At 43.1% G+C, this 24,740-nt stretch overlaps 4 protein-coding genes across 9 annotated transcripts; 3 read left to right on the top strand and 1 right to left on the bottom strand.

Annotated features, from left to right (window-relative positions):
* Positions 1–2,970: 2,970 nt before the first annotated feature.
* LOC101778405 (peroxidase 72) lies at positions 2,971–5,037 on the top strand. The gene is made up of 3 exons (XM_004967719.4): positions 2,971–3,329; positions 3,951–4,142; positions 4,217–5,037. The coding sequence occupies exons 1-3, from the start codon at positions 3,093–3,095 to the stop codon at positions 4,802–4,804; spliced, it is 1,017 nt and encodes a 338-aa protein (XP_004967776.1). The 5' UTR covers positions 2,971–3,092; the 3' UTR covers positions 4,805–5,037.
* Positions 5,038–10,561: 5,524 nt separating this feature from the next.
* On the top strand, positions 10,562–12,270 carry LOC101778009 (peroxidase 72). The gene is made up of 2 exons (XM_004967718.2): positions 10,562–10,862; positions 11,290–12,270. The coding sequence occupies exons 1-2, from the start codon at positions 10,626–10,628 to the stop codon at positions 12,067–12,069; spliced, it is 1,017 nt and encodes a 338-aa protein (XP_004967775.1). The 5' UTR covers positions 10,562–10,625; the 3' UTR covers positions 12,070–12,270.
* Positions 12,271–16,089: 3,819 nt separating this feature from the next.
* On the bottom strand, positions 16,090–24,229 carry LOC101770054 (pentatricopeptide repeat-containing protein At5g57250, mitochondrial). Of its 6 annotated transcripts, none has more exons than XM_022826877.1 (6): positions 20,811–24,229; positions 20,412–20,626; positions 20,267–20,309; positions 19,914–20,018; positions 16,784–18,135; positions 16,090–16,608 (listed from the first exon to the last, which is right to left on the bottom strand). In XM_022826877.1, exon 1 carries the CDS (start codon positions 24,150–24,152, stop codon positions 20,877–20,879), a length of 3,276 nt encoding a protein of 1,091 aa, XP_022682612.1. In that variant the 5' UTR covers positions 24,153–24,229; the 3' UTR covers positions 16,090–16,608; positions 16,784–18,135; positions 19,914–20,018; positions 20,267–20,309; positions 20,412–20,626; positions 20,811–20,876. The 6 variants fall into 6 exon arrangements, with proteins under 6 accessions (XP_022682612.1, XP_022682611.1, XP_012701355.1 ...); XM_022826876.1 differs by having other exon boundaries at positions 20,412–20,585; XM_012845901.2 differs by lacking the exon at positions 16,090–16,608 and having other exon boundaries at positions 18,010–18,145; positions 20,412–20,585.
* Positions 17,773–19,895, top strand: LOC101777590 (peroxidase 72). Its single transcript, XM_004967717.3, has 4 exons — positions 17,773–18,064; positions 18,712–18,903; positions 19,032–19,197; positions 19,303–19,895. Exons 1-4 carry the CDS (start codon positions 17,837–17,839, stop codon positions 19,719–19,721), a joined length of 1,005 nt encoding a protein of 334 aa, XP_004967774.2. The 5' UTR covers positions 17,773–17,836; the 3' UTR covers positions 19,722–19,895.
* Positions 24,230–24,740: the final 511 nt, after the last annotated feature.

Genomic DNA, 24,740 nt, shown 5'->3' with positions numbered 1-24,740 from the left:
AGCTTGGAGATTGGCAGATCCGGTGAAGGTGGCTGCAGATCTGTGCAGGGAGTTGTCAATGCACAAGTACTATCATTCTAAACTAGGATTAGCTTCTACTGCTCACCTTTTTACAAGCAGTCAAAGTCAGCATGCGGTGGCACCAGCGGAAGGATCGGGCTTGTAACGACAGTTTCTGATGTTAATCGCGTGCTTCAGAGATTGAGTAAAGTGCTGTTAATTTTCCAGAAGCCTAGGAAAAAACACATCTGGACCCTACCTTAAGCAACAACACGTCATGCTTCACAGAATAGCAGCATTATAATCCTGTCAAACAATACCACTTTTGCAATATGTCAAACAAAACACATGGATAAACTGAAATGAAGTCATCCCTTTGAAGCCAAGGGTAGTCTCCCGATAGTCAACAAAGTATTCTTCGACGACCATCACATACACACATACAACTAGCAGCATCATAATCATAACAGTGATCTGAACGGAATTGTTAGACGATTTACATTTCCTCGCTATAGATTTATTCAAAATAAGGCCAAACATCTTCTATGGATGTTCTAATCATAACTAATGTAACATCAAGAGAAAAAAGGTAATGCTTTGACCAAATTGGTGAAATATGGTAATATAACACATTATAATTATGAACCTAATCAAAGTGTTCTGGGCCACATAAAATAAATTAAAAGATATTTGCCAACGAATATAATGCCTTCTTTTTTAATCAATGCTTGCTTACAAATTACAAGCATATCCCTGTGAGGGGCACACAAAATCTGGCCACCACATCCGGGTTTGGTAGAAGAAACATCATATCAGAATAACATATACATTAAACAGCTCTCCGATCAGTTGCGTAATAACATATCAGAATAACATCATATCTAGATATAGTATATGTCTAGATGCATAATAATATCTATAAATTTAGAAAAGCTAAAACGACCTACAATTTGGAATGGAGGGAGTAGTTGTTTTCTTTATTTAGAGTTCGATCGGTTACGTAATAGTTTCCTTTAATTATTCATGGCAGCTTCCACTGACTTACTAAGAAATCATAGACAAATTATTTTCAGCTGATGCATGACAAAAAATAAATAATGCTTGCCTACCTACTAAAACTTTGGCCCTTTCTTCTCAGAAATGTTGGTAAGAGTAAATTACCAGAGTAGACCGGGAAAGGGGAGGAGGAGAACATAAGACAGCTATGAATCAGGAGCCTAGTCAAATGAGCAGGTAACCTTGTCCATGTCACTTTTTTTTTTGGTCTCCTCCAGGGTTCAGCAGTTGCTTGGGATGCTAAAAGTTTGTGACCTCTTTTGAGGCATGTAACATGCTATCAGTATAGTTGCTAGGGATATAAAATTTTACTCCTCTACCATATGCAAGAAGCCACGAACCTATCTGCTCTTTGCAATGCATTCATGACAAACTACAGATGTGCATGCATGCCTCTGAAGTCTTCTGACAGTAACTACCCTAAAAAAAATCTTCTGACAGTAACTGCCCTAAAAAAAAGTATGCTGACAGTAACAAAGCACGCTGTTGTTTTGTTCCTTGAAGGAACCGGCCACTGATACGTGCTGCACGGAAGAACCAAGCTTTCTCCCGACCTGTTTGAGTTTGGAAGCTTTCAAACAAACAACATCCAAGCTAAGTCCTTCCAGGAACCTGCTGCTGCTCTCGTGACAAGAATGTAGGCCATGCGAGCACCTAACACACGGATCATCACGCGCCGTGTGGCTCAGAGTTGGTACACCACATCATATCGCCTGGATTGGTCTGTGTACTTGTGTCCCCTGGGAAAATCAGTCACTTATTTTTAGACCCCTGGATTGAACACAGAATAATGCAATGCAACCATGTTAAGCATGTTGTGCACAGCCGTTTGACAAGCCATTCCCCATCTTTCATGTAGTGATCCTCACCTAGCTAATGTAACACGGCAAAACTACCCTAATTTGGCAGTAGAACTCTGATGTATGGAACCATGACGAATAAATGGAAAATCTTAGACGCTACTCACTACTCATCTTGAATCCCAGAAGCTTGTGTACCTTTCATTATCATTTCCACAAAGACAGGGATACTGATACGTGTTCAATGATGACCGAACCATTAAAAACCAAAGAAACCAGGGGCATAGTCTGCATATGGTCGTCATTAATATAGTAAATTAAGTTCAAACTGTAACAACCCTTGTGTATAACAAAAGAAGCTGGACTAACTATGAAGCAAAACCATGCTTTTCGCCGAGGCTCCTCTGAACTTTGGTTGCTTGGTTTCACATAGTGTTAAACTGTTAATAAGCGAGGTTATATAGTTCGGGTGAATATATTACTACTGGGACGAACTGATATCTACCACTAATCTACTGTAAAGCTGCCTAATTTTGCTGTAGCTAGATTTCCCGGAAGGGGGCTCTTGTATGCTGCAGAGGACATATTCAACTGATCAATTTATAGACAGAAAGTTGCATATTCTATCATTGTGCCTAGCCCCTAGCTATATGATCAGCATAATCAGCAATCCATCATATCTTCTTCTCAGTGTTTTTTTTTTTTGCTGGGCGAAACAATATTCTTTATTTCAGTTCAATCCTGTTTAAGCAGCACTTGCTGTTTCTGCAGTAACCTGTAACCGTACTGTACCTACTGCTGACTTGTCGCTTCTGAGTGGAAAAATGTCTCACCTGATCAGAAACGATTTCTTCGCCTACAATTATTTGGGACTAGAAGCTCAATGCTGTCCATGCAAATTTCGGTTAAAACTGAAGCATCAACAGTCAAAATGTCAGCTAAAACTGAGGCATCAACAGTCATACTTGCAGCCAGATGGAAGAACAACCGTAGCAGTTGGACACAATGTGGAGTCGACCTAGCTCGCTCGTTTGCTCACCCTCTTATTCTATAAGCATCACCCTAACAAATCCCTAACCACCTTCCCTTCGTTACACACATGCTAGCTGCCTCCCTCCAGCTATAAATAGCACCCAAAGCCCATCTCATCTGGCCATCCAGAGCACAGAAGCTCTCTTCTCTACTTGTGAGTTTCAGAGCACTGTGCAAGAAGATCTGTTGGGTCACTTCGCTCCCATGGCGGCTTCCATGGATGGTCGCCTCGTCCTCCTCACCTGCCTCCTCGTCGCTCCCCTCCTCCTCGCCGGCGGCGTCCATGGCCACCCGTGGGGCGGCCTGTTCCCGCAGTTCTACGACCACTCGTGCCCCCAGGCGAAGGAGATCGTGAAGTCCATCGTGGCGCAGGCCGTCGCCAGGGAGACTAGGATGGCGGCCTCGCTCGTCAGGCTGCATTTCCATGACTGCTTTGTCCAGGTTGCTACTGCTTTCCTAGCTCTTTGCTACTGTATCTTATTGTTTGCATGTTTTGCACTATTGTGACGCCTGATAAACTTGTAGTTCCCGAAGCGCACTATAGCTAATCAGCAACGTTTCGTACCATAAAGTTTTGGCTTCTGTGTTTAGTACAATGGAACTGTACGTGATCCGTACAAAATTATTTTGAAATCCAAACAAACATATGATGAAGCACTAAAAATTCAATGATTATTGTGCCTATTTACCAACTTCATCTGCATAAACACATCACTTAAAGTGCAGTCTACAACTCCAACTTTTTTTCTATATATGTGCGTAGGTATTGGAAAAGTCAGCATGGAAGAATCTGCAGTTCCTAGGCTAACTTTTCTTTTACCGTACCAGTGATAAGATAGCCTACCTACATTTCCAAGAGGAGCACGCCACTTTATTTGTACCATGGTTCATCAATCCTTCGTTTATTTAATTATCTACTATGAAAAAAATATGACTACACAATAATTGACAGCCTCCACATGTGTGAAATTTTGATATTCCATTCAAGGCATGTTTCTAATGACTCTCATGCGCCTAATCTAACTAGTAATCTTCTCTGTCACTATCTTTCTCTGTGTGCAGGGATGCGACGCCTCTATACTGCTGGACAACAGCACCGGCATCGTGAGCGAGAAAGGGTCCAACCCCAACAGGAACTCCGCCAGAGGATTCGAGGTGATCGACGAGATCAAGGTCGCCCTGGAGCACGCCTGCCCCGGCACCGTCTCCTGCGCCGACATCCTCGCCCTCGCCGCCCGCGACTCCACCCTCCTTGTAAGCAGCAGAAACGACCGCGATTATTATATATATTCTTAGTGATCTCAACTAGCTACTGACCCCGGCCGCAGGTTGGCGGCCCCTACTGGGACGTGCCGCTGGGGCGGCGGGACTCGCTGGGCGCCAGCATCCAGGGCTCCAACAACGACATCCCGGCGCCCAACAACACCCTCCCCACCATCATCACCAAGTTCCGGCGCCAGGGCCTCGACGTCGTCGACGTCGTCGCGCTCTCCGGCGCCCACACCATCGGCCTCTCCCGCTGCACCAGCTTCCGGCAGCGGCTGTACAACCAGACGGGCAACGGCATGGCCGACTTCACGCTGGACGCCTCCTACGCCGCGCACCTGAGGCAGGGCTGCCCGCGCTCCGGCGGCGACGACAACCTCTTCCCGCTGGACCTCGCCACCCCCACCAAGTTCGACAACTATTACTTCAAGAACCTCCTCGTCGGCAAGGGCCTGCTCAGCTCCGACGAGGTCCTGCTGACGAAGAGCGCCGAGACGGCGGCGCTCGTCAAGGCCTACGCCGCCGACGTCAACTTCTTCTTCCAGCACTTCGCGCAGTCGATGGTGAAGATGGGCAACGTCTCGCCGCTCACCGGGGCGCAGGGGGAGGTCAGGAAGAACTGCAGGAGGCTCAACGGCAACCACTACTGATCAGGAGGGCGCTGCTTGACCGTTTTATTTGTGGAGAGTGTTGGATTTGTATGTTGGTGTTGATGTTGATGACATGTTTTGATTGAATAATCATGAACGGCTTGACGCCCGATTAAGCTGCTAACCAGCAGCATGACCGGGGACTGCAAATGCTTTTCATTATAGTGTAAAAGAAAGAATGTTCCATTCGATGCGTGAAAGCCGGGATAAATGGAAGCTTGTTCTTTTCTGTCTGTTTGGTTACAACAAGGAATCCCCAGTGGATGAATTGACTCCACCACCTTGCTGCACACCAGTGTCTTTTGGAGCTGATCATGTGGCGTTCTGATGAGTTAATGGATCAGTGCAACGTACCACGGATACGTCGACATCGTCGTGACCAGTCAGACGTCAGTCGTCACATAAAAGGACTAAAGCAGGCTAGCTCTGTCTAGGGCCATCATGCTCATTCAGCAGACCAGCACTCTTCAACTTGATGCAGGGAAAAGATGGAACTCCCGATCTGTTGTACTCGCAAAGTGCTTTTTTTTATACAAACAATTACATCCATCATATCGGTATGGAACTATATTGTTAAGTGTGTCATATATGGAACTCATGACACCTGAGCACTTTCATGTATTGTGGCCATGGTAACGGATCCCTCCATCCCTGCATTTAGGTTTATCTTAAGTCAAACCATTTTAACTTTGACTGTGAATAGTAAAAAAAATATTATAAAGATTGGCAATGTGAAAAATGATGTTAGAAGATTCATCATGAAAGCAACTATCATAATATGTAATTTTTTTCTATTTGAATAAGTTATTTTTAGAGACAATGTTGGTGAAAGAAAGAATGTTGTATTTAGGATTCAAATAAAAAAACAACTATATTTTTGGGACGAGAGTAACACAATTAATCTATTCTAACAGATTTATGCCCAAAGTTTGATGGTGTCAAGGTCAACCTTGGGAGACAATTTAAGGGAAACCATTTTCCTTTTGCCTCTGAAATTAAGTTGGGTACTTTAGCGTTCACTATAAGAGAGTGATTTTATGGGTGCTAAATGACGCGTACAACCAACCCAGAATTGCTCCATTCCCGATTATTTACCACCATTATGCATGGTTTGTTTTAGTATCCTCAATTACTAGGTGCTTATATACCCTAACAGCCGAGATGGTGACACTTATTCTATTTTCTACCCACAAAACTAAATGCCAGAGCCAGACTTATATTTTCAGCTGGTTTGCAGAGTAATTTTCTCATGTGACCGAATAGCAAGATATACAAGATCATGAAAGAACTAAATTAAGAAAGTTAAACCTTGAACCAAGAAGAGACGAGATCAAGCAAGGATAACCACTTAGTTAGGTCACATGACCCCATATGATTGACGCCCACCTCAAAGTCAAAAGTCAAGTGGTTGCCCATAGTCTGTGGCCAATCCTGATTAGTTGCCGGCGGGGGGGCAGGTGAAAAGGCCGGCCATATGGATCAAAGGGAACACGAGTTGCTTGGTTACAATTTGCAGATCCCTGATTTGAGCTTACATGATTGTACTGTGTTTGTGTACTTTAATATCTTCCTTCTTGGCAACTTAGGGTCATGGGTTTATGATTGTATATGTGGAGCAGCTTGCTAGATGTGATCTTTCTTAATAAAGGTGATGATAAGGTTAGTTCATGTGCTTTCATGGCTCGATGTTTTTAATATAAACTTGTTTTACCTTTCTCGAGTTTTAACAAATTGGATTAGGGTGGAGCCCATCAGTAGAGCATTGCATCGGTTCTAGGGCGTCACGTAGGGCTAGGCCGGATGATGCGGTTTGATCTCTCTTTTTTCACTCTTTTTGTTTTTTAAAGGTGTTACATCTATTGCTTAAATATTTATATGTCGATTCTCAGTGTAATTCCTCAGTCACCTCGATGTATAAAATGCTTAAATCAAGGTACTATTGTGTAATCCAATATAACGGTCCATTTGAAGATGTGTGTCAGTCTTATTTAAAAAATGGACGTGTTCAGTAACATAGAACTACCTTAGTATTTGCATGGCCCAACAATGTACCAGCCTTTTATATTTATTCCTCAAATTAATAGATTTTATTTTTGCTCTTTTTCTATGCAGGTATAACATCGAATAGATAGCATGCTCATGACAAAACAGTTTCTGAGCCTATTTGTTTGAGCTTCCTGATAGTTTCTCAGCGTGAAAAGCTAGAAAATCAAACAAACAACGAATTTCTAGCGCAGCTTCCAGAAAGCTGGAAGCTCAGAAAAGCTGAGTTTATATGGGAAGCTGGAAAACTCAGTTTTATGAGCTTTTTTAGCTTTCTGAGCTCAGAAAGCTAAATGCATCTTCTAAAAGCTAATGTTAGCTTTTCAGAACTAAAAGGCAACAGCAGTTTCTCAGAAAAGCTCAAAAGCTACAGCTCAAACAAACAGACCCTTAATCTATCTCACGCTTCTCATGTTGTGTGAAGTGCTGTTAACTCTAGAGAAGCTTAGAAGCGTACACCTCTGATCCTTCTTTAAGCAACAATGCACATCACAGTTAGCAAAACAATTTTATGACAAAGAAAACATATTAATAAAATGAAATGAGTCATGTCTTCGAAGCCAAGGGCAGTCTCCAATAGTCTAGAAAGCAGTGAGTTGGACTTGTTTTCTCCTATGATCAACTGAGTCTCAGCTATAGTATCACAATCATAATAGTACGCGCCTAACACATCAGTCGTAGCGTAAGGAGCTCATTATATACTCACAAAGCTTTATTACAATAAGGTCAAAAGTCTTCTCTTCGTGCACGCTCTAATCATAGTAATAATGTAACAAGAGAGGAGAAAAAAGGGTAATGTTTGACCTGGTAGCAAAATAGTGAAATGGGGTAATATAATCCAACATGAAGCTAATTACCCAAAGTGTATTTTTTACCACACATAATACTTGAAAGATATTTTCCTGTGATTACCCTTTAATTAATTTAATCTATGCTTGCTCATAAATTACAAGCAAATTATGCTTGCTCATACACGAAATGTCACTACCACGACAGGGTTGGTAAAAGGAACATCAGATCAGAATAATATATTAATCAGCATATAATCATACATTTAATCATTCATACATGCACCGATATATACTAATGAAATCACTCACAAATTATTGTTCAGATGTACTAGAAAAAAGAATGAAAAATAGTGTTGGTTAACTTCGAAGACATGTGGGGCCTGTTCAACCTGTGGTTTTCCTGCACAGAAAGCATGATTGCTGCTGACTGCTGTAGTTAAGTGTGAATTCTGGAGTAAAATGAGAATGGGACGAACATGAGACAAGATTATAATATATCACTCAGGAGCGGTCTAACACAGCAGAAGTCAAATAATGAGCTGGTTCCCTTTGAGATCATGTCACTTTTCTTTGGTCTGCTGCTGGTCTTAGGGGGTGAGCAATAGATAGGGATGCATGTCCTAATCATTTTGGGTCATTGATATATCAACCTAGAAACTTGAAAAAATGAACTAAAATATCATTTCACATAATTGATTTAGGAGGAGAGATGATCTTGAATGGCTTGCTAGTGTAACTAATCGGCTAACGACCCAGAAAACACAAATGGGTACGTATGTACATCCTTAGCAATAGGGACACTAAGTTTGCGTATCCTGTTTTGAGGCATGTGGCATGCTATTTCTAGTTGCTAATAAGACGGTAGGGCTTATAAGTTTTTATTTACTAGCTCCAGTACCATATTGGAATAAAGTATGTTCCACAGAAATATACAAATAACAATAATGATCAATAATCAATACGCTAAACATACATCTCGTGCAAAACAAAGATAAACCACATTGAAAACATCTCATTGAATTTTCTCTATGTTGCTTCTCCCCCTAGCCTTGTTATGAATGACAATGAATACAGCTGTTGACCACTATCTGTCTACTTTCTCCTTATTTCCCTCGAATAAAGCTTTTTTTTTCTAGTGTGATAAACTGTCTTCTGCAGTAACAACCGAAGGTGTTGTTTTCTTCAAGAAACGGCCACTGATCCGTGTTCGATCTGCACAGCACCAATGTGGAAGCTTTCAGACAGTCGCTACTTCCAGGAACCTGCTTGTGATGAGAACACGAATGTAATGAAGCCAATGCAAGCAATCACAATGCGCCGTTTGATCAGAGTTGGTACATCACGCCGCACGTTTGACCCGACAGGCGTTTGAAAAGGATTAATATAAAAACATCTGACGATCAAGATTAATTACATACTACTGAAACATTCACCTGTGGTATGGATAATATACATTAGGAGTATAGGTAGTATAAGAGTATCATGGTAAAAGAACACAAATGGCATCACTATAATTTTATTTTTAACATTAGCATAATGTTTAAAAAACTATTCCATTTAAAATATTATTTTTTACAATGTAATAATTACTAAATTATCCATAATAATAAACAGTTAGATCTTATATACACTATATAATACTAAGTAGTAATATACTAAGTGGTAATATTGTGTACTGAAAAAAAGCTCGATGGAATCTATGGCTGCTCTCCACGATGATACCACATTGTAGAACCCCTTGTGATCTGAATGGTAGGGGGAAAAAGGTGCGGCGTGCACTGTACCATAATACTTTTGTCCACAAGGATACGTATCCATGTTACATGCGTGATCACCGACCACTAAAAATTAAAAGAAAAGCCCCATGGGGTCAGTCATCATTCATATGGTCTTCTTTGATAATACTGTTCAACCTGTAAAGACGATTGTGTATGACAAAAGTATATATGTATATACATATATATGTAGCTACATTAATTGGGAAGCAACACCACACTTTTGCCTAAGCTAGTCTGCTCTTTGCATTGGTTGCTTGGTTTCACACATTGAAGATATGTTCGTTCTATTGTCATGTGCTAAGCGAGCTTAAGTATGGTAGGATGAATACATTACTGTTACATACTCCCTGTTTAAATTGTACGTCGGTCATTTCAGCTTTTCTAGGTACATAAGTTTTGCTATGTATTTAGACATAACATATATTTAAGTGCATAGCAAAAAAAAATATGCACTTGAAATTTAGGATGGAGGAAGTAAATATTAGAAGTGGACCTCCCACGGTACTACCCTTATGTATAGAGTTGATCTCTGTTTCTATATAATATAACTAGGTTTAAGCTTAAAGTGACATTGCTGGAAGGATCCCAGATCCAGCAGAAAGTGTTGCACAAATCAGTAATTCACAAACACATTTTCTATTAAAAGTTGTACTCTCATAGTCTCATTGTATTGTTCGAGTGTTTAACTTTTTTTAAAAAAAAAAGATATGTCGTATCATGCGCGTGCCTAAATGAGCAGCATAATCAGCAATTCATGATAGCATCTTCTCAATTCAACACATAGTTTAATTTAGGATAAAAATAAAACTCAGTCTCTTTAATTTGAGCTCAAACGGACGCCCAAACAGAAACTACGGCCGCCGTTAGCACTCCAAACCTGGCAGAATTACTGTAGCAGTTGCCGTTGGGCGCGGGGCCGTGCTGCGTTGACCCTGGATAGCTCACTTGATTCGCACGCATCGTCCCCAACAGCCCCAGCTGCCCTGCCGCACCCGATCCCACCGTCCCCTGCTCGAACCACTGCACCCTGGTTCCTCTCCTTCCATGGACTGCACCACCCGCACCACCTTCCTGCAGGCTGCAGCTACTATGTCTATATATAATACACCACCCCACGCGCCACTACTTCATCCAACCATCCTCGCAAGAAGAGATCGAAGCACAAGTACAGCAAAGCTGATCTCTCTTTGATCTTCACTTGGCACTGCCATGGCGGCTTCCAAGCGTGGTTGCCTCGTCCTGCTATGCCTCGCCGTCGTCGCTCCCCTCCTCCTCGCCGGCGGCGTCCATGGCCACCCGTGGGGCGGCCTGTTCCCGCAGTTCTACGACCACTCGTGCCCCAAGGCGAAGGAGATCGTGAAGTCCATCGTGGCGCAGGCCGTCGCCAGGGAGACCAGGATGGCGGCGTCGCTCGTCAGGCTGCATTTCCATGACTGCTTCGTCAAGGTACGTGAACTCTCTGCTGTAATTTTCGTTACATGCATGCTTTGGCACGGCTGTCATGCTTGCTAAGCACATAGCTCCAAATGCAGAGTGCACAACTGGAAACTTTTGGTATTGGAAGAGGTAGCATGGAGGAATCTGTAAAATTTTACCAATGATAAGATGGCCTACCAATATTGCGCATGCCAACGCTACTTTACCTTATGTCTTGGTGGCATCATGTCTTGGTGCACTGCCGATGATTGTTTTTTTTCCCTTTTTCTGAAAAAGAAAATGATTACTTACCTCAAACTCAAAATAATTGACGCAAGTTCTTCATATGCAATAATATTTTTTATCATCCACTCAATGCATGTGCCTAATGAGTGTTACCACACCGTTGTCATGGCACGTACCAACTTTTTGCGACACTTTTCTGTCCTGCCTGCAGGGTTGCGACGCCTCGGTGCTTCTGGACAACAGCACCGGCATCGTGAGCGAGAAAGGGTCCAACCCCAACAAGAACTCCCTCCGGGGGTTCGAGGTGGTGGACGAGATCAAGGCCGCCCTGGAGGCCGCCTGCCCCGGCACCGTCTCCTGCGCCGACGTCCTCGCCCTCGCCGCCCGCGACTCCACCGTCCTCGCCGGCGGGCCCTACTGGGACGTCCCGCTGGGGCGGCGCGACTCGCTGGGCGCCAGCATCCAGGGCTCCAACAACGACATCCCGGCGCCCAACAACACCCTCCCCACCATCGTCACCAAGTTCCGGCGCCAGGGCCTCGACGTCGCCGACGTCGTCGCGCTCTCCGGCGCCCACACCATCGGCCTCTCCCGCTGCACCAGCTTCCGGCAGCGGCTGTACAACCAGACGGGCAACGGCTTGGCCGACGCCACGCTGGACGCGTCCTTCGCGGCGCGGCTCCGGCAGGGGTGCCCGCGCTCCGGCGGCGACAACAACCTCTTCCCGCTGGACCTCGCCACCCCGGCCAGGTTCGACAACCTCTACTTCAGGAACATCCTGGCCGGGAAGGGCCTCCTCAGCTCCGACGAGGTGCTGCTGACCAAGAGCGCCGAGACGGCGGCGCTCGTGAAGGCCTACGCCGCCGACGTCGACCTCTTCTTCCAGCACTTCGCGCGGTCGATGGTGAGGATGGGCAACATCTCGCCGCTGACCGGCGCGCAGGGGGAGGTCAGGAAGAACTGCAGGAGGCTGAACGGCAACCGCTACTGATCATCAGGAGCTAGCTACATTGTGTGCTCATCATGACTATCATGATTCACGAGCAATTGTGTACTTGATGGTTGTGACAATATTTGGTTTAAATAAACAAGAACGGCTTAACACCTGATTGCGATTATACCTGGGGCAATTCAAACCATTCCATCCTCTCTCAAGAGAGCTGGGATAAATGGAAATTTTAGCTTGTTAAAACACTTCCTAACTAGTTTTATAGGACTCACTCATGGAAGAGATTGTTGTCAGAAATATGAAACCATTGTACCCCACACTATGACTTTATTTTCCATTGCAAGTCATCAGACATGCTTACGAACAAGCGATATGAATCTGAAGATAGGAGATATATATACAGTGCTTGTTTGGCAGAGCTTCAACTCTGCGATCGGATCCATGTACGGTTTACAACTTGTATGATAAAACTGAATAAGGTAGTTTAACACTTTAACTAGGTATTTTTAGTCCAAAATAAGAATAAGATGGCTCACCAGCTCCCATCTCCAACTCCAAAAAATTATGGGGCTAAAGTTGACTAGCTCTTGGAATTCTTGGAGTTGAAACTCTGCCAAGTAGGCCCACCTAGACACACGCATATACATGGCTGATCCTCGTGCGTCATTTATCCAGTTATCAGCAAGGCACCAGCTCGATCGTTGTCTGTGAAACGGAGAAGGTCATTGGTTTGTTGGTCAGACAGTTAGTTATCATGCACGCGCATATGTAACGACCAGCTTGGATGCAGGTCAATCGATCACTCATGTAGGTGCTTCTCGTGGCCGTGCGTCCCTGTCAAAGAAAGAAAGGGTATGATCACGTCATGTCTCTACAGACTACGTCCATCCATCGAGCTGGCTCTCCCAAGCTTAACCGCGTCATCATTTAGCTAGCTTGGCAAAGAGAGCTAGCTGGAGGGGCATGATGACCAACTAATTATGCATGTGCTCCTCCCTTAGTTGTACTTGCAAAGCGCCTAACTCTTTTTTACGCGTGCGTGATTTCAGTCATCGATGTGTAGGTTGTTAAGTGGCAAAGAAATGGAGGCATTTCATTCGTGCTTGAAGCACGCACGCTTTCATGTAGCCATGCACGATTCTATGGGGTTGTAATACTCCGTCCGTTCGAAAATATAGATGTTTTATTTTGGTCCTAAATCAAACTTCTCCAATTTTGATTAAGCTTATAGAAAAATGCACCAACTAATTATATAAAAAATTAGTTTCAGGAATTTATTTGGTATTATAGATGTTAATATATTTTCCTATAAACTTGATTAAAATTAGAGAAGTTTGACTTAGCTAGGCAATAAAACTAAAAACACCTTACATTTTCAAACCGATGAAGCAGTGTTGTAAAGGAAATGAGAGTGCAAAGTCTAACCTTTAGAGAGTGTTAAGTCATCATCCCACCTTTAATTTGTTGGTTATCTTTATTTAAAGCCAGGAACTATATGGTGCTCACTTAGAGGGAAAAAAAAAGAAGGTTTTAGGCAAGGAACTCCACAATACCTACTAGGCTACTACCAAACCTTTCAGCGTCTAGTTCCTGGCTTTTGTTATGGACGTTATATTAACAAACAAGATGGTGACTTGCTACTTTCCATTCATAAACTCCAAACTTACCTTTCTTGGGAAAAGTAATTAACTTTCTCATGCCAAGAGAGGGTGAGATTAGCATTATACTATGGAAGACCTGAAGAAGCTAAAGATAAGATGAGAAACATGCAAATATAGCTAATAGGTCCTACGTGGAATATGATTGATTGACGCCCATCTCAGGAGTCAAAGTGGTCACTCACCCCACACCCAGATTCCACGGGCCAGTGCCCATCACTGGCCGGTGGAGCAGGTAAAAGGACCGGTACAGCTACAGCCAGATAATGGAAAGCAGACGAATGCATGCTAGAGTTGGTTACGATAGGCAGGCCCGTGTGTTGGTATACTGGTGCCTACATACTCCTATAGAAGAGCACCCTCTGTGCTTACATGATTGATGATTGTGTACTTTGTTTTAGTTTTAATTCTCAGGAATTTAAGGCTATGAAAAGTTTCGATTGTTTATGTGGAGTAGCTGCTAGATGTGATTTTTCTTAATGAGCTGCTGGTAATGAGATGGGGCTAGTCGTCCAACTTTGTTTCCGTGGCTCAATGTGTTTGAGTTTGCTTTGCCTTCTTGTTCGAGTTTTAACAAGTTGGAGTAGGGGTGCTGGGGAGTAGTTTTATTAACCAATTATGGTATAGCATGCATATGGGATTTATTATGTGCATATGTTTTGTAAAAAAAAACAAGATCCAACTAGGTGGGTGGTTTTCATTAAGAAGAAATAGGCATTTTGAGTTGAAGATGAATGTACCTTTGGAAAAAAAAATAACAAGAATTTAGAACTTTAGATGCACAATCACACCTCGCACTCTAACCATTTGTGTTAGGCTCACTTTCTATTGTATAAAGAAAACCACATGTATAATTTCTAGACACCTATGCCGCATAACTTGGTTAAAACAATATAATCGTCGTTCTAGGACTCTGGTGTAGTGAATGTATCTCGTTCATCCAAATGTCTGTCTGAAGATGAGTCTATGTAGGAGTACTTCTAATAACATCCCTAGTATTTCATTTTTTTTTTGCGAAACCCTAGTATTTCAGTATTTGAGGCTCCAGTAAAATTTGCGTACAATTGTTGCCCAAAAAAATATTGTTTTTGTTACATTACAGGCTTAGGCTGGCAAGGCTAACTGTGTCATTTTACATTCCTATTTCACTCACTGCAACCTAATCTTCCTTTTATATTTCGTCATCGAATGGCAAGCTTGCAAGCACAGTTTCATATGTTCATCGCACGCGCGTGATAGCGTAAAGTGCTGTTAAATTTCCAGAAGCGTAGAAACAAGCGCCTCTGACCCTACCTTGAGCAAACAGTCTTCCAGTCATCTCTTGGAAGCCAAGGGCAGTCTCCAACAGTCAACAAAGTAGTAGTCGTCTTCGTGTTCTCTTCTGATCTACGATCAACTAATATCAACTGGCATCATAATATTAATTATGTCTAATCCATCATTGTTAGCTTAAACTTTCCCAGCCTTCTATGCCAAGGGAGCTCATTACATTAATACTCGCTAATTCTATTCGTAATAGGGTGGCATCAAAAGTCTTCTCTGCGTGCATGCTCTTATCGTGTATCCAGAGAAAAAAAAAAGGTAAGCTAAAAAATTTGACCTTGTAAAATGGTGAGCTGTGGATGATATAGATAACCCGTTACGAGGCTAAAAGTAGCTTGGAACACACGAAGTAATTCATAGGATTGCGTGTGTATATTCATAGGATTGAGTGTGCGTGCGTATACATGAGCATTTGTGACTGTATTGTATTTTGCCAAAAAAAAATAGTAATTCAAAGATATATACTGCCTTTGCCTACTGATTCCTTTCCTAATTGATGTTTGCTTATAAAATGCAAGCAAATCCACGCGAGGGACACTTCAAATCCATCGACCACACATTAGGGTTGGCAAAGAGGAATATCAGAATAATACACTGAACCAGCTCCGTGATGAGCTATATAATTGTGTCTTTAATTATTCATGCCAAACTACTCTCACTACCGAATCGCAAAAATCATTGACAAATTATTTTTCAGCTGTACTGAAAAGGAAGTGTCGGTTAACTTGGAAGTGATGTGGGGGCCTATTCAAACTTTCGCGTCTCTTCCACATAACGCATGATTGCTGCGTGGGTTAAGCGTGTGTTGTAGGAGTAAAATGAGAAATCCAGGAACAGTAGACGCTAGACAATAATGAATCCGGGAGCCCAACACAGCAGAAGTCAAATGAGCTGGTACTCAATAGGCAATACTCATTCACGTCACTTCTTTGTCTCCCCCCAGGTCTTATCACCTATCAGTAGGTATGCCAAGTTTGGGGACTGTTTTGAAAGAGGCATGTGACATGCTAACTAGTTGCTAGGCTCTTTTTTTTACACCTTTAACATATGCAAACATTTTTTTCTGTTTAATCGAAGTATGTAAATGATAATGAGCAATCAGTATGCTTAATATGTGTTTCGCGCGAAATAAAGAGCCAAATCATTGTTACAAAGCACTAGTTCACTTTCTTCATGAATTTTCTCTACATTACTACTTCCAGTGCTAATTATGTACTGTATTTATGTTAGCGCATGACATCGATGAGTAGCAAATACTCTTCTGATTTTTCTCCTTATTTTCCACACGAACCTTTTATTTTTACTTTGTAGTGCCTTTGAAATATCTGACAGTAGCAACCAATGCTGATGTTTCTTTCCTTCAAGGAACGGCCAAGGATACGTGCTGCTCAGAAGAACAAAGCTTCTCTACCGCTACCAGTGTGGAAGCTTTCCAGCAGTCTCAAGTCCTTCCAGGAACCTGCTTGTGACAAGAATGTAGGACATGCAAGCACCTAACGCGAATCATCATGTACCGTGTACTCGGAGTTGGTACATCACACATCGCGTTTGACCCTGATCGCCACGCATGTGTTCGCTGGGAAATCAGCCAGCCAGTCCCCTGCATAGGGCAACAGAAAAGAAGTAGTTAGGCACGCATGTGCTCCAGCGGTTTCATGAACCATCCGATCTTTCGAAGTATTGATCACCACAACATAGCAAAAATACCTTAAATCGGTAGTACAATTTGACGGTATGAAACCACAAACATGACCGATAGATCTTAAGATGTTTACCTCTTGCTACGAAGCTAGTGCGAAAAAAGGCATGCAGCTGTAGCATCATACTTTTGTCCCCAAAGACAGGGATACTTTGTCCCCAAAGACAGGGATATTTTTGTCCCCAAAGACAGGGATACGTATCCATGTTTGATGATCGCCAACCAACCCTTCCTGGGGATAACCGTGCATGTGGTATTCATTAATAAAAATACCATCCGACCTGTAACAACACTTACATATAACAAAAGTAGTTGGATTATCTGGGAAGCAAAACCTCACTTTCCGCTAAGCTTTCTGTACTTCGGTTACTTGAGTTCACACAGTCTGTGCTATATTGTCATGTGTTGTCCAAGGTTAAATATGGTTCGATGAATACATTACGACTAATACTTGTTAATACAACTAGGATAAAGTTAGAGCAATGTTTGATCTACTGTAAAGCTACACCTGTCATATTGTGGTAGTTTAAAGTCAGTCCTGGAACACTCACAGATCCGGGAGAGGACACTGTTCGGAATTCACAATAAAATTGCATCATTGTACTGTACATGTAGTTTTGTTTAAAAGATTGAGTTGCAGAATGCATATCATCAATTAATCAGACTCTTCATTTTAGTTTAACGCACTACTCCAGTCCTTCGAGAAAATTGCAGAATGCTTGCCATTTAATAAGTGGCAGATGTTGTTTTCAGTCCACCTACCCTTGCCTAGGACAAAAGGTTTAATCTCCATGTTGCTTTCAGCTAAAACTGAAACACCGAACAGCAACTAAGGACGTTAGAGACCACTTATAACTTGATGGAATTACTGTACCGGTTGCTACAGTGTCTGGCTAGCTCGCTTATTCTATACGCATTGCCCTAACAACCCAGCTGCCTGCTTCATCTGATCCCACCGTCCCCTGTTCCAAACCACCCTCCTTTCCTTACATGCACTACACCCACTTCCTGCAGCTATATATACCACCATATGCCCACCTCATCTAATCATCCACAAGAGAAGAAGAAACACGCAAGTAGGAACACTCTCTTCTCTTGTAACGTAGTGCAGCAGAGGTTACTTACTTACATGGCAAACTCCATGGGTTGCCTCGTCTTGCTCTGCCTTGTTTCTCCCCTCCTCTTTGCCAATGCCGTCCGCAGCCACCCATGGGGCGGCTTGTTCCCACAGTTCTACGACCATTCATGCCCCAAGGCGAAGGAGATCGTACAGTCCATTGTGGCACAGGCTGTGGCCAAGGAGACCAGGATGGCAGCATCCTTGGTCAGACTGCATTTCCATGACTGCTTTGTCAAAGTAAACTCTGCTTCCTCTCTTCTATTGTATTCTTTACATGACACAGCTATGATGCTTGCCAAACATAGTTCCTGCAGTGCACTAAAGCAAATTAGCGATAAAAGTTTAGTACTTCAAGTTTTGAGCTATATGCTGGGTACAGTATAATAAGACTAACAAACGTGAAAAGCAAAGATTAACGTATGGATTAATTTACTAACTTTGGCTGTTATAACATAACTTAAAAATGGGCAAAGTAAAACTTCAACTCTGTCCTGTATATGTGCCTAGGTACTGGAAAAGGAAGCATGGAAGAATCTATAGTATTTAGGCTAACTTATTTACTACTGATAAGAAAGACTACCTACATCGCCCATGCTAGCACTACTTTATGCCTTGGTGACATGATCGAGCCAGTACTATGATTGATTAACTCTGTTTCCCTTTTTTGAGTGAGATGTTTATTTTTGTGAGCCAAATGAGAAGATGTTTACCTAACTCTAGTGCACAATGATTGAAGCTCTCTGTGCAATGTTTGTCACCTTTTATTCAATGCATGTGCCTGCTGAATCTACTACCGCTACTACTACGTAGTGTGTGCCTAATCTCTAAACTATTTCCATCTGGCTAATAATTATCAATCTTTTCGGATACTGTTCCACATGTAGGGCTGCGATGCATCCGTGCTGTTGGACAACAGCAGCAGCATAGTCAGTGAGAAAGGGTCTAACCCCAACAGGAACTCCCTCAGGGGGTTTGAGGTGGTCGACCAGATCAAGGCCGCTCTCGAGGCTGCCTGCCCAGGCACTGTCTCCTGCGCCGACATCCTCGCCATCGCAGCCCGTGACTCCACTGTCCTGGTACGACCACCATCAATGATTCTGTCCAACCACAAGTGGAAGACATGATATTTATATATCCATAGCTTTGGCCTTTGGCAAAGGAAGTGCTCCTGGCATGATGATTTTTTTTTAACTCTAAACTGTAGGTTGGTGGCCCATACTGGGACGTGCCACTTGGCAGGAGGGACTCGCTCGGTGCAAGCATCCAGGGCTCCAACAATGATATCCCAGCCCCCAACAACACGCTCCCCACCATCATCACCAAGTTCAAGCTCCAAGGCCTCAACGTTGTGGATGTCGTCGCCCTCTCTGGTGACTTTTCATGCTATTTCATAATTTCTCCTGTACTTTGTTATTCACCGACTTAACGTAGACTCACACTAGACAACATGGATTTGACTCCACATATATGTATAGGTGGTCACACCATAGGTATGTCTCGGTGCACCAGCTTCCGGCAGAGGCTGTACAACCAAACGGGCAATGGCATGGCTGACAGCACACTGGATGTATCGTACGCGGCACAGCTGAGACAGGGGTGCCCCCGCTCTGGTGGTGACAACAACCTCTTCCCCTTGGACTTTGTCACCCCAGCCAAATTTGACAATTTTTATTACAAGAACATCCTGGCCGGCAAGGGCCTCCTCAGCTCTGATGAGGTTCTGTTGACCAAGAGTGCCGAGACAGCAGCACTCGTGAAGGCATATGCTGCTGATGTCAATCTCTTCTTCCAGCACTTTGCACAGTCTATGGTGAACATGGGCAACATTTCACCACTAACTGGGTCACAGGGTGAGATCAGGAAGAATTGCAGGAGGCTCAACAACGACCACTGAGGTTGCTTTATGTGCTGAAATTGTATTTGATGTTGGTGATATATTTTGTTCAAATAAGCAAGCATGGCTATGATTTTATCAGATGTTTGATATTGTGCTTTTATTTAACCACATTGTAAAATGTGTATCTATTGATAGGTCAATATATAAGATGAATTCATTGGGTGTCATATATATGCTTATTTGACTTACCATGTTTTGACTCCCAAATCCCAACTCAATGAACTCAGGGTATACATCCATCTATTTCTTCAAGAGTTCTTCTAGCTCCAGCTGTGTTAACTTTGACGTTTGTCACTTGTTGGAATCAAATATGGCCAAAAGTTAGTTTATAAAGGAAAAATGTCAGTCATCATATGAGGATCGAAAGATACATTCACGCAGAACATGCAGTCAAGTTGTTGTGCCTAAAAGAAATCTTTAGAGCTCCCATGCAAGCATTTAAACTAATGGCTTGACCAAGCTGTATAAATATATGCTATTTCATACGCAAAGGTAAAGTAGGGAAAAGGGTAATAAAGCATACGAGTCAGAGAAGGTATTACCTGCAGATCCTACTGCTGTATGGGCTTTCTCTTTTCCCTTTTCCTATGTTCAACATTTTTTATCAGAGCCCTATATGCTCAGTCCATGCAGGGAGAATTGAAAACAAAAGGAAATCAGTGCTAATTCATCGAGAAGAAAACATACCTAAAAGACAAAAGAGATCAAACTGAGGGTAGCAAACTGGTTGAATCCAACAAGATATATCCTCAGCCTCAAGGATCTTCCGAATCTTGAACCATATTGAACAATCATATATGTTCACAAGCACATGGATGGGGTACCATGGGTCAACCAGCATACTCTCTCAACCGATGGAACCTGTGCAAAGTCAGAGTTCTGTTTCAATTTGGTGTCTGTTTCTGGCATAAAAAAATTGACAAACAGTTATAACAAAGGTGCACGAGTTTGTGCTATGAACTCAAAGCACAGTGATGTTTTGCTAGACAAGATAGACTAATATGCAAAAAAGGTTAATTCCAACTTTGGTGAACCCCCAAGTTGCATCACTAAGCATCCTATATCTAAAAAGCATGCTGTACTTACAAGTTTACATGTGTTGCAGATGAAGATACTGTGGGCAGAAAATTTTCCTTAACAAGTTGGCCAAATTTAACCAGAATTCTGAATCATCACTTCAACTGCCTTGTCGGCCTTAAGAACCTCCCCTTTCGAGCAAAGCGAAGCAATAGCAGTATAATATGAGTCGAAATCATCACTGAAAGACTTCCCAAGCAAATTTCGGTAGTCAATATCAGTATCATTACTTGCTTTTGATAAACTATCGTCTCCATCTATCGCCTCAGAGTTCTCATGACAACTATTCCTAGAAACATCATAAGCTACGAGACTTACTTGTCCTGAATCTGAAATGGAATCATAAGCATCGTCAGCTTTTTGTAGCTTCTTGAGGTGCGCAAGCGCATTGTAGCTGCTAGAATCTGAAGAGGATAAAAGCATGTGTCCCACTTCATTTAGGATAGTAAGAATCTCATCTATCCTCCCTTGATCACATGCAGAAGATAGGAGATCAACAAGAGACTCCGCTTGAATCTTATCTCCAACACTGTTTATTAACTCCACGACTTCTTTGCACTGAAACATTTCCCTCAAGATGCCCCTGGATTCTTCCATCCTTCCTTTTGCATAGAGTCCTTTGACAAGGCTCATAAAACCAACAAAATCAGGTTCAATGTCCTTATAACGGTATTCATTAAAGAAGCATAATGCAGCTTCAGTATCACCTTTCAGGCAAAGTCCACTAATAATTGCACCTAGTGTAAAAGAATCTGGGAGTAGAAAGAGTTCCTCCAAGTGAGACATAAGCTCAAGTGCCTTTTCAGTTAATCCAAAGTTACAATAACCACTTATCAGCAAGTTGTAAACACGGGTCGTGGGTCTGATACCCTTGGTGGACATTTTATCAAACAATTGGTCTGCATCATCCAACAAACCTTCTCTGCACAAAGCACCGATAAGGATGGCATAAGTGATCATTGTTGGAAGCATCTTGCTGTTTTCTAAGTAGTCAAAGAGCCTGAATGCTTCAGTAAAACATCCTTGCTGGCACAAACCATTGAGAACTGAGTTATGGATGACAATGTTTGGATGAAGCCCCTCTTTTTTCATGCTTTCACAAAGGTCTAGTGCTTTTTCGAGATATCCACCCTTACAAAGGCCATCTACTACTATGGAATACATGGCTAGATCTACTGAAAACCCACTTTGTTTAGCTTCCTTCAAAAATGTACACGCATCCAGAACTTCACCTTGCTTCTTTAGAGTATAGACAGCTCCTCTCAGAACACTGATAGGAACATTAACAGTGTCCATGTAATTAGAAAACCAAATAGCTTCACTAACACTTTTCTTGCTGAGATGACAAGACAGCATATTGATCATTCTAGGTTCACACATACCATGAATTTTAATGAACTCACATAACAATGGTTGTATGACCTCTTCACTTCCATTTCGATGTAAGCTCTGGAGCAGCCTGTAGCATGTTTTACTAGTTACAGAAATGGCTTGCATTCTGAGTAACTTGTAAGCATCCATTGCTGCTTGACAACAATTCCTGTTGCTTAAGAAAGTAGAAGCATAATTGCAAACAGATGAAAATAAGTCAACATCTAATTCGCCAACCTTACAAATGAAATCCAGCACACCGTGTTCGCCGAGTTCTTTGAAGTTTGCATGAATCAACTTCTTGCAGTTACAGAAACTGGGACTTAATTTTTTCTGAGCAAGATCATAAAATATTTGGCCAGCCATTTCAACTTTCCCTTGATTACACAGTGCTTTAATCAGGCAGTCATGAACCACTGAACTGGAGAATGATGAATCTTTCTTATATTCTTCAAACAGCTCCAGTGCCTTGTCAATTTTGTCAACTTTACACAAAGCATGTATCATTGTATTGTAGGTGATAGTATTAGGCCTTAAGCCCATCTCAGGCATTTTGTGAAACAAACTCCAGGCATCATCCACCTTGTTAACCATAAATAATGCTTTGATGAGAACATTGCATGTGACAACATCCATAGAGATACCACTATTCTCAAGCCTGCCCTTTATCGTCATAACACCGGTAACATCATCTCTGCTAATGTAACCAAGTAACAGTGTACTATATGTGAAGTTATCAGCAGCAACACCTTCAGAGATTTCAACAGCCTTTTCAGTGTCACCAGCTTTACACAAACCATTTATAATTGCGTTATACGTTACAATGCCAGCCTTGATTCCCTTATTTTCCATCTCTGTGAGCAAAGAGAAAGCCCTAGGTAAATCTCCCATCTTGCACAAGCTGTCTATCAAAATTGAATATACATATTCGTCCACCACCACGCCAGTTCGTTCCAGTTTCCTCACAATAGAGAAGGCATCTTCTAACCTGCCTCTCTTACAGAAGCCACCGACCAGTGATGTATAAGTAATCAAATTTGGCTTAGCATCACGTCGCTCCATTGCATCCAAGAAGCCCATTACTTTCTCCACACAACCTTCTCTGCACAGTCCATCAATAACAGTAGTGTAGTTAACTACATCGGCTGTGATTCCCTTATCTAACATGGATTGATGCCCCCGTAGACCCTCCATCAAGAACCCACAACTCATGTATCCATGAACCATGCTGCCATAAAACACAGCATCAGCGTCCATGCCCTTACACTCCATCTCTCGCATTAGCTCTGCCATCTCACCGATGCTCCCCTCCAACCCAAGAGAATGAACGACTGACGTCAATGTCACCAGGCCCGGCTCAAAGCCACTGAAATCACGCCTCACTCTCTTGTAGAAATCCAGCCCTGCTCCAGCCTTCCCAATTCTGGAGAACCCAGAAACGATAGAGCTGCAAATGCGATCGTCCACCTGACACCCCCTCCTGGTCATTACGTCAAACACCCTGAGCGCGCCGTCCACCTCTCCGCGGGCACACAGCCCCACCACCATCACGCGGTACGTGGACGGGGACAGCACCGCGCCTTGGTCCTCGACGGCAGCGGAGAGCAGCTCCAGCGCGTGGCGCGGGTCTCCTCGCCCCGCGCAGGCCCGTCGGAGCAGCGCGTCCCAGAGGCGGCGGCCACGGCTAGCAATGCATGAGGCGAGAGCGAGGCGCTGGGCCGCTTCGTGCGGGCGCTCGGAGTCGAGAAGCGCGGAGGCGGCGAGGAGGTGCGTGCGCGGGGTGGGGGCGACGGCGTTGGCGAGCGCCTGGGAGGCCAGCGCGGCGAGGAGGCGGTGCCTCCGGCGACGGAGGAGCACGGCCAGGAGGCGGTCGACGTGGCGAGCGGTGATGGCGCGACCAAGCTTGATGAGCGAGGGGAGCGGCGGTGGATGAGAAGAGGGAAGGGGAGGGGGCTCGCCGTTGCCGCCGGGGAGGGGCATGGCCGGCCGGGCGGGGGATTGGAACGTTCGAAACGCCAGGGACCGAGAGGTCGGGAGGAGCAGCTCTTTTGTGGGAAGCTGCGGTCAGTGGCCAGTGAGTGTGCTGAAATGCTGATGAATACTGTAGAATTCAATTTTGCGGGGGTTCATTTGAAAATTCATGAATTCATGCAGTGGTCGGGAGGAGCACCTCTTTTGTGGGTACCGTTGTTACTTTGATCATCGTGTAATAATGTAGCACAACACACTTCACTGCTGTATCTTTTTTTCAGTAGCTGGAACACGAAATTGCATTTTTCTTCTCGCAAAAGAAACAAGAAACTGAATTACATGACTGGGAGTTAATTTCTCCGCAAAAAAGTGAGATTTGATATTATTTTACCACCAAATATAAATGGTGGATGCTAAGTCAACTCGCTCACAAAATTATTCCTCAAGTACTTCAAACAAATTGTTTCGATAACACTTTGAATGAAAAAAGGAATGCATTTTAATAACATTGTAGAACTATATTTGTCAAAAATCCATAAGTAATCGGACCCCACTTGTCAGTAGAACCATGTAATTATACCATATTTTATTTATTCT

Source organism: Setaria italica, chromosome V, assembly GCF_000263155.2.
Source record: "Setaria italica strain Yugu1 chromosome V, Setaria_italica_v2.0, whole genome shotgun sequence".
NCBI lineage: Eukaryota > Viridiplantae > Streptophyta > Magnoliopsida > Poales > Poaceae > Setaria > Setaria italica.
Note: the sequence above shows the minus strand (reverse complement) of the source record. Positions and strands in the feature narration are given on the sequence as shown.